Genomic DNA, 10,230 nt, shown 5'->3' with positions numbered 1-10,230 from the left:
CAGTACATAAAACAAGATTTCAGCTGAGCAGGGAGACCCTGGTGGTGCCGCTGGACCCCGGTGGGCTCCACAATAGAGACCCTGGTAAGGCCTCTCTGACGGTTGGTGGGACATCATCTAGGATGGTCTCCAGAGTGTTTGACTGCATAATTTCCACTGTCCACTGCATTGTCTAACAACAGGTTTGCAGGGCTGACTCAATTGACGGCTGCCATGTCACTGAATCATTTCAAAAAGAGGGAAGAATAAAATAAATTCTCATCCTCAAATCAAAGCATCAAAAATTTCAACATGTAAACCCATTCTATGTAAATAAATTTTTGGTTTTGGCCATTATAGCTTTAAACTTCTCTGACTTGCCTGTTACCAGTAGTCATGGTCAATGGGAACCTCCTCCAGGGCAGACACCTCTGCAGAGAGCTGGTCACGCCAGGGAGCCCCACTGACCGTCTCCAAAACATGCTCCCCCTCATCCTCCGCATCATCCTCCTCATGCTCATCCTCCGGGGCCATGATGTCACCAACCCCAAGGCAGATGTTGTGGAGGATGGCACAGGCTGTGATGACCTGAAAAAAAAAAATAAATAAAAATTGATATGGTCTGGAAGAAAGAAGTTAATTATGTTTTTTGCAAATGTATTTTTCATTTAACTTACATGAGGTACAAAGGTGTGGTGCACCTCCAGCGCTTTCAGGAAGATGGATCGGAACCTGGTCTTCATCATCCCAAAAGCACGCTCTATAATGGAGCGTGCCCTGGAATGATGGAGATTAAAGCGCTGGGCTCCCACACCTCGTACTGGCCTCTTGTAGGGAGTGATGAGGGGGAGTGGGTGTTGGAGACATGGGTACCCTCCGTCTGCGAGGATGAAGTGCCCTGGAGGAGGGTACATTGACCTCCTGTACAGTGGGCTGTACCGGAGCACCCGTGCGTCATGCACTGACCCCGGCCAGCCCACGTAGGTGTCAATGAAGCGGCCCTGATGGTCACAAACAGCCTGGAGGATGATGGACGGGAACAGTTTCCTGTTCCTGTAGCATTGACCATCAGGGCCGCTTGGAGGCTTGATGCGGACATGGCAGCCGTCGATTGCTCCAGCAGCTTTCAAGAAAGCTCTGTGTCTGGCCAGCCCTGCAAAGCCACGGCAAACTGCCTCCAGGTCTTCTGGGGTGTTGGGGAACCGAATGACCTGGTGGCAGATGGCCACCACCTCCTCAGCGACCCGGTGGACAATGCGGTGGACAGTGGAACGAGGCATATCAAATGCTCTGGAGACGACCCTGTATGATGTACCACACGCCAGCCAGAAAAGAAATACCAGGGTCTCTATTGTGGAACCCCATCCGTGTTGCCGGTCACTTCTCAACAGGTCCAGCAGCACTCTCAGGGCCTCCCTGCTCAGACGAAAATCAGGTCGTGTGTCCATCTCACTAAAAAACCTGTCCAGCACTGGGACATTCAGGTTTATCCTGCAGTACAGGGGTCTGGTCTGATTTAGGGAAACAAACAAAGAGAGATTGTTTAAAGTTGTGACAAAGTAATTGTTGGAAGATATAGTGATACTTAAAATACTTTTAGTAAGTATTAATGGCACATTGGGGAAATTTTAGTAGTTATATATAAAACCTTACTTATGTACAAGTGTTATCTTGCATACTTGTATTTAATTTACTTAAGATATGAAGAGTAAAAGAACAGTTAAGTATTCTGCATAAAAAACTGTTTGTCAGGGTTTTTAGATATTTTGTTACATTCATATTACTGCTTGGCTATGTGTATGTTGCATTTTAATTCTGAATATGTTGAAGGTAGTTATATTTTAATTTACTGTTGAATAGTTTACTATAGAACAAGTTATCATATTGTAAAATACCATGGTTTTGTAGTGTTGCTGTCCTGTGAAAGAGAAAAAAACCCTCATTACTTCACATTTGTATGTGAATACTTAACGAATGTACTTGCTTACAGTCAACCACAGGTTATTTTGAAAATGAAACGAGCACAATTTTAAGGAAATGTTGCTATACAGATGCATCATGCCATATAAAAGGCTGCATCCGAAGGCGAGCGGGAGTAGCCTACCTATATATATTAATTAAAGAGGTATATTTCACTGTATTTATTTAAGAAGTATATTTCACTGTGTTTATTTATTGTTTTGCGTTTTATGCTTCGACTGCGTTAAAAGAAAGCACGCTGGAAACATGCCTGAATAAGATCACCATGATCAAGAGAATAAAACTACATAAAAATCGCATCTTCGTAAGGTAACTTAGCCTATAACTAAACATTTGAACAGCTTTATGTGTATTTTGTATTTTCATAAGTAGCCTATCATAACATGACTCAAGTACAGTCTCAACTTATGTACTCCAGCAATTAAGGACGCAACTTCTGAATTAGGATGCAGCAAACCAGTTTACTTTACCTGGCCACGGTCTTGACAAAGCCGGAGATACATCACCCGGCGGCGCCGACTGGGATGAAACATCCCCATCATCTCCTCCAGTAAAACATAAAATAAGAAAAATAAAATTATGTAGTCTTGCTCTTGCTCCATTTTTATTTGTAATTGATGCCTTGTATGATGGCAGCTCTCCTATCGCAGCGTTGCTAGGCGACAGCATAATGGGGAACACCTGGTGGCAATTACAATCCAACGAAGGCTAGACTCGGAGCGTCCTTCTACGGCTGGGAAGGCTGGGTAGGCTGGGTCCTTCGACGGCTGGGAAGGCTGGGTAGGCTGGGTCCTTAGAAGGACGTGTCCTTCGAAGGACGCAGCCTTCACTTTGGGACACAGCTAGTGTCTGTTGCTACCGGTCTGTTTGCCAGAATTACCATCAAACCTGTCATTTTGGATTTCTTATCTTCGTCTGTGTTTGCCTTCCCGCAACCACTGTGACAGTGTGTGTGTATATACATATTTAAATGTATGTATTTATTTACTTGTTTAGTATTTTATTACAGAGTGGTTAATTTTTACATTTCTATTTTTTTTTTAATAAAAATAAATAGACAAATGCTGTCAAATCGATTAATTGCTTCTAACTTAAAAGTTTGTTTATATATTTTTATATTTTATATATATATATATATATATATATATATTTAGTGCTTTATTACAGATTGGTTAACTTTTACACTTTATTTATTTTTTATTTTTGTTATATATTTTTTTAACTTTTTATTTTATTTTTTTATTATACATTTATTTATACATGCATATACATAATTATAATTAATTCAATTCCTATCATTTACTTTTTTTTTCTTTTTTTTCCTCTTTTTTTTCCATATTTCAGGAGACGTAGACCTGTTATGTTTCATGTAGATACTTACTTATTTTAGGAGAAATATTTAAAACTTGTTTTAGGAAAAAAAGATGACAGCCTTTTTGAGATCTCTTCTCTCTAGAGAAGAAATGACATTGCTAGGGTCTTTTTCATAGGAGAAGCAGAACACTCTCCATCTGCTCTCAGTTCAATCTCATAGCTGTCTAGGAGAAACAACTGAGACACTGACGAGATCTCATTTGTGCTTATTCTTTCCTTTGACCAGAGACAAGTCCGATCCCTCACTGATTCGCTCAACGTAATGAATGTTTCTGTTTCAGGAACTGAAAAGCCCTGAATGAACCAGTCACAATATAGCAGGAAATGAAACTATTGTGCACGTAAGGCGCCATAGTACGCTTTCTACCCATAATTCTTTCCCTCCTCCTCTTCAGGTTAGTCATTTGAAGAGGCGCAGGTGCTGTGTTGAGGGTCAAGGCGCTGATTCAATCTCAGCCCTCGAGAGAGAGAGAAGATGAGTGTGAGGAAACAGACAGGGAGAGCAAACGCTGCAGATGAAAAAGAGGTGGGAGGCTCACATCTCGCAGGTGGAGAGCCGAAAACAGACAGACAGACAGACTGACAGGAAGACAGGCACCAGAAGGTGTTTATTTGGTGGCTAGAAGATGGTCGATATTCCCTTAGGACTCAAACTTTGTAAATAGCCCACTCCAGGGAAAGAAAGAGAAGAAGATATGGCATCCATAGGGAAGCCATGTATTTCAGCATATAGCACCCTGTCTCACACATGCAACACACTTATAATGAAGCTAAGATTGGATTTATGGTAGTCCATACTTCATCTCACACATACAGTATATAGGTGAGCAGACATCCATTCACACATTCACCGTTGTGGACATTACTGACCTGCGACCCACTCACGTCTCCACTGCTCTCTCTCTTTTTCTCTATCTCTTTCTGATGGTTTCAGGAGGCAGAACCCGCTGCGTGAACAGGCGGTATTACCATACAAATCAGCGAAGCATTTTCTCCACGTCTGCGCCACACACACACACACACAAACACACACTCCATCACACGCTGATTTCAGATTCAAACATCAGATACAAACTCCATTCTGTTCTCCTGTAACTATGAAGGCCAGTTTGTATCATGATTATCACCACACATAGACAGGGCATCACTGATGCGCACATAATACACAACACCACTGACTGACAGATAGATTGAGAGAGAGCGATCATGTCTGCAGTAACTCAGGGTTTGTTGCCAGGACATTATGAGAACTGATAAAATTAGATTTTTGTCCCTGCAAAAGTCACTGTCATAATGCAAGAGTGTCGTGTAGTTGCCACTGCCAGGGAGTGGCTGTGTGTTTGCTAAGGTGTTTGAAATACATATGTGTGTGTGTGTGTGTGTGTGTGTGTGTACGTATGTATGTATGTATGTATGTGTGTATGTGTATGTGTATGTATGTATGTATGTATGTATGCCAGTCAAAAGTTTGGACACACTTTCTTATTCAATGGTTTTTCTTTATTGTTTTCAACATTGTATATTAACTGAAGACATTGCAATTATGACAGAGCAAATATGGAATTATGTAGTCAACAAAAACATGTTAAATAACCCAGAATATGTTTTATATTTTCGATTCTTCAAAGTAGCCACCTTTTGCTTTGATGACAGCTTTGCACACTTTTGGCATTCTCTCAGTCATCCTCGTGAGGCATTCACCTGGAATGGCTTTCCAACCATCTTGAAGGAGTTCCCAAAGGTGTTGAGTACTTGTTGGCTGCTTTTCCTTCACTCTCCGGTCCAACTCATCCCAAACCATCTCAGTTGGTTTAGATCAGGTCATTGTGGAGGCCAGGTCATCTGATGCAGCACTCCATCACTCTCCTTCTGGGACGAATAGCTCTTACATAACCTTAGAGGTGTGCTTATGGTCATTGTCCTGTTGGACAACAAATGATGGCCCCACTTAGTGCAAACCAGATGGGATGACATGTTGCTGCATAATTCTGTGGTAGCCATGCTGGTTAAGTTTGGTCTCAATTTTGAATTAAGTCACCAACAGTATCACCAGCAAAGCACCCCCACACCATCACACCACCTCCTCCATTCTTCACAGTGAGAACCACACATTCAGGAACCATCCGTTCACTACGTCTAACAAAGACACAGTGGTTAAAACCAAAAATCTAATTTTTTTTGACACATCAGACCAGTTTTCCACTGATTTAAAGTCCATTCCTTGTGTTTCTTGGCCCAAGCAAGTCTCTTCTGCTTGCTGCTCTTCCGAAGTAATAGTTTCTTTGCCGCAATTCGACCATGAAGGCCTGACTCACGCAGTTTCCTCTGATCAGTGGCTGTTGAAATACTGTATGTCTGCCACTCCGAGAAGCATTTATGTGGGCTGTAATCTGAGGTGCTGTAAATTGGCGGTTTTTGCGGCTGGTAATTCTAATAAACTGATCCTCTGTAGCAGAGGAAGCTCTTGGTCTTCCTTTCCTGGGACGGTCCTCATGAGAACCAGTTTCATCAGAGCGCTTGATGGTTTTGGCGACTGCACTTGGGGATACATTCAAAGTTCTTGAGATTTTTCGGATTGACTGATCTTTTTTTCTTAACGTAATGATGGACTATGTTTTCTCTTTACTTAAAGGTGCTGTATGTAGGATCCAGCGGCCTCTAGCGGTGATGTTTCAGATTGCAACAACAGCGCTCGTGCTCGTGAAAAGCAATAAAGTTACAACTGTAGTCTTTCACATCAGATAACGTTAGCAAATGATCGGCGTTAGCTGGCGAACTAATGATGTCTAACTTGAGCCAACTAAAGCACAAAATCACAATATATTTTACATGCTTTAGTTTGAAGTATTGTTAGCTTACCTGTCCAAAAGGATGAAAGCCAACTCAGGGTCTGTTTTTATACCTAAAACAAAGCGGAGGTCTCTCCATAATTCAAACGCTCTGCCAATGTTGATCCGTGTTTTCGTCCTGAGTCGATCCGATTGACGTTTGGCCTGACGAGCTTCAGCAGATAATTTTTTTTATTTTTTTTTATTTTTTGGAGTTTGTGTTGGAGTCTGTGTTGTGCTGGAGGCAGGTCGTTTTTTGGTGTTATCAGACTCCATGTCGTTAGCTGCAGTGCCGTCGCAATAGACTGTATATATAAACCGGAGAGGCTCGGGAGCGCGCATGCACGTCACATCCGGTGGATTTCGCAGAAAATCCGACCCGGAGACTTCACATAAAAATAGGAATACTGGCCTTCAGAGGTAATAGCAAAACGCGAAAAGTGGATCATTGTAATGTGTGATTACAACCCCTTCACAGACGGGCAATAAAAAAAGGATTCATTTTATAAAAAAAGTTACATACAGCACCTTTAACTTAAGTGTTTCTTGCCATAATATGGATTTGTACAGTAGTTTTAGTAGCACTAATAGGGCTTTTGACTCTGTACTCACTCTTCCTCTGCACAAGACAACTAATGGTCTAAAAACTTCCTTTTGTGTAATATAATACATTTTAACCTTTTAATATTATATTGTTGTACCAACTACATTATTATAAATGACCCTCCTGTATAGTTTACAGCATTAGTTGAGAGATTTTATTTCTGTGAGAAAATATGCCATGTACTGTACCTGATATAAAATAATCAATATCAGAATCGAGTCGCAAGCTTGTGAATCGAAATCGAATCGTGAAATTTGTGTCAATACCCCAAATCTTACCGCTTACAAAAGTAAGAGGAATCCTTTTCTCAACAAGCTGCACAATTTAATTAAATAACAAGTTATAAAAAAAAAAAAAATTGGTTTCATGACAAACATTGTTGTGATCTCTTCTAAAACTCTAGGGTCTTTTTTTCCCCAACACCGCTAACAGAAACAACTGAATTACCTATAGACCTTATGTGGCCCCGCCCCTTTTCAGCGCTGCGCTCGTTGTCTTTTGACTTCCGGTCTGTATTTTCACAGCGATTTTGCGTGTTTATTAATGAACGGCTCGTTTTAAAATCTTCCCGGTCGACTGACATTTGTTAAGTCATCTGCTTTAAACATTACAGTCCTCATGATAACTTTCGTTAACTTTACATTAAGTAAATCCACTTCAAAAGCTGATTACTCCTGGACAGCAATGCCAGAGAAATATACAGAGCGTTAAAAGACAATATTCTAAAGATGGCGCCGCCCTCATTTCTCTGGCGCATAGCTGAGACACAAAAATTAATGACAAAATCGAGACATTCATTAAAGGCCGGGGAAGATGGAGGGAATGGGGAAATAAAAACAAACAAGACATCTGTCCTTCACTCTCATTGTTTGCTGTGTCCAGTTTCTCACAGGTCGCGATGCCCCTTTTCGCAGCAGATGGGAGACACAGAGAGCGAGAGGAAGGAAGGAAAACAAGAAATGAAAACAGGAGGGAAGATTTGTATCAGAACCCCACTGTTAGGATTCTCCATCATTGCCACAGCGACTGGCTACCTGGCAACGGGATACACAATGGTGCGGTTACCCTGGCGACAGCGTGGTGGACTGTCTGGCCGACGACAATGGCTTGAGACGGACAGGAGCGCCTCAGACGACAGAGTAAAGGTGAAGTGTGTGTGTGTGTGTGTGTGTGAGAGAGAGAGTGAATCAGTCTATTGACTTTATTAAACTCTCAATATATCCATTCATGAGACTGATATTATTATTGACACACACACACGGACAGACAGAGTCTCATTCTCACTCACACACACACTCTGACACAATGTAGTTTCAGTTCAATAGCGCTTTATTGGCATAACTGTCAAAATGCAAAATGCCATAGAAAGGCGGAGTGTAATTAATGAACATGCACACAAACACACAGTGTGTTTAATGTAGGCTGGCAGGTGGATCTATTGCTGTTGTCAGTGAAGTTCTTCATAGACATACAGGCTTGATTAAAGGGCTTGAGTTGTAGAACAGCACAAACCGAGAACAAACACAGCTATATACACATGGACATCTGTGTTTTATATATATGTAACATGAGCCAAATGTGAGTGTGTGTGTGTGTGTGTGTGTGTGTGTGTCAGTCAATGCTCACATAATGGTTTTTATGCAGGGATGTACCCTGCAGAACTAAATGGTTTTACAGTATATTAATAAGTTCATACACACACACACAATGTCCTCCAGCACATCCCCTTCATATGCTCTATAGGGGATATGCATATGATGTCACAGTAGGCGGAGTCACTGCGGTCACGCCCACTGAGTGGCAAATAGATTGACTGTACAAATAGATTCAACTAGAAATCAGAGCTCTCTTTTACAGACTGCCGAAAGCTACAGAAAATGAGAAGCAAATGAGTCGCTGCAAGTCCAACTGCCTTTAATTTAAGAAGATCATCTTTTGTTTTACACCCGTTTTCACAGTTTCCTCTATTAAATCCAGTCCTGTTGCAGGATGTTTTGCCACTCAGGGAGCGTGTTCCAGTGCGAAAGTGATGTCAATGCATACTCTCTATACTCTATGCTAGTTTTTGTTTATCTCTATACCTGCCTCAGGTCATTTGAATATTGAGGCAAACAGACATAGGAAAGAAAAGCGATCTCTTTAATATCTTGATTGTTTCTCCTGCACACCAAAGAGATGAATTAAAGAAAATTGAGACTTACTGAGACTTTTTTTTTTTTTAAACAGGGAATTTCAGATGTTACTTATGTTACTTAAATCGTAACTATGTCTCAGACTGTGCTCAGTTTTACCAAGATACTTAAATCTGCTATAAAAAAGTCAGAAATATTAATATGATCTTCTTCCAATATGATATATTCCTCCTAGATTGATGCTTTGGATTGATGTTAAAGCTCAATATCCTTTTTTCTCCCTTCTTTTTTGGTTGAATCTTTGGAAAAACATCTGAGATGAAGTTGAGAACATGAATTTGTCTACTGAGCTATGAAAGGCCAAAGTCTGAGCATTCAGTTTTTCTACTAAATCCTGCTGAAAAACTTGGTAACACTTTATTTTGATGGTCCACTTTAGACATTCTGTTGACTATAAGTAATGTTGCACCTACATGTCAACTAACTCTCATTAGAGTATTAGTAGATTGTCCGCTTAACATCTAATAACACTTTATTTTGATGGTCCACTTTAGACATTCTGTTGACTATAAGTAATGTTGCACCTACATGTCAACTAACTCTCATTAGAGTATTAGTAGATTGTCCGCTTAACATCTAATAACACTTTATTTTGATTATCCTCAACAGACATGCTACTGACTATAAGGATCTTTGCAACTACATGTCAAGTTATTCTAGAACTCATACATGTTTGTTGGAACTGTGGTTTCGGGAAACACAGACTCGTTGAACTATGCTGATAACGACAGAGCATCAGAATCAGAATGAGCTTTATTCACCAAGTGTGCGCAAACACACAAGAAATTTGTTGTGGTCTTCCAAAGCAATAAGTAGCAAAAAATAACTTAATTTAGTGCGGAGTGGTGGCTTTATGTGCTGCATTTTGGGTGTGAGCACAAAATCTGCGGGAATGAGTAAAATTATGCACAATACACGCAATCCCACACCGAAATTCAAACCCTGTAACAGTGCGTAAGAGTGAGTGAGGAGAGGCGGGTTTGTGTCACTCGCTGTCAGAGAGATGAGAGAGAGAGAGAAAGTGCAGCTGCTATCGTGTTTCTATTCTGTGGAAAATGAGTATTAGAAGCATTTCAGATATTTCAGTATCGATATGTATCGAAAAATCTATATTTTTGACAACACTACATTGCACTTAGTTTATTTTTTCAGACGCCCTTTTAAGAGACTACAATAGAAAAATGTATATATTATATATAAAATTCAACCCAGAAACACACCACTGCTGAAATCCACACGCATCTGGTGTTAATGTCAAGCCCATTAACATTGT

At 40.6% G+C, this 10,230-nt stretch overlaps 1 protein-coding gene across 1 annotated transcript; it reads right to left on the bottom strand.

Annotated features, from left to right (window-relative positions):
- Positions 1 to 363: 363 nt before the first annotated feature.
- On the bottom strand, positions 364 to 3,041 carry LOC311287439 (putative nuclease HARBI1; the record flags this gene model as incomplete). The annotated part of the gene is made up of 3 exons (XM_084404308.1): positions 2,430 to 3,041; positions 657 to 1,490; positions 364 to 567 (listed from the first exon to the last, which is right to left on the bottom strand). The coding sequence occupies exons 1-3, from the start codon at positions 2,559 to 2,561 to the stop codon at positions 364 to 366; spliced, it is 1,170 nt and encodes a 389-aa protein (XP_084260434.1). The 5' UTR covers positions 2,562 to 3,041.
- Between the last annotated feature and the right edge of the window lie 7,189 nt (positions 3,042 to 10,230).

Source organism: Rutilus rutilus (assembly GCF_951802725.1).
Source record: "Rutilus rutilus genome assembly, chromosome: 3".
Classification (NCBI taxonomy): Eukaryota; Metazoa; Chordata; class Actinopteri; order Cypriniformes; family Leuciscidae; genus Rutilus; species Rutilus rutilus.
This window is presented reverse-complemented; position numbering and strand designations above follow the sequence as displayed.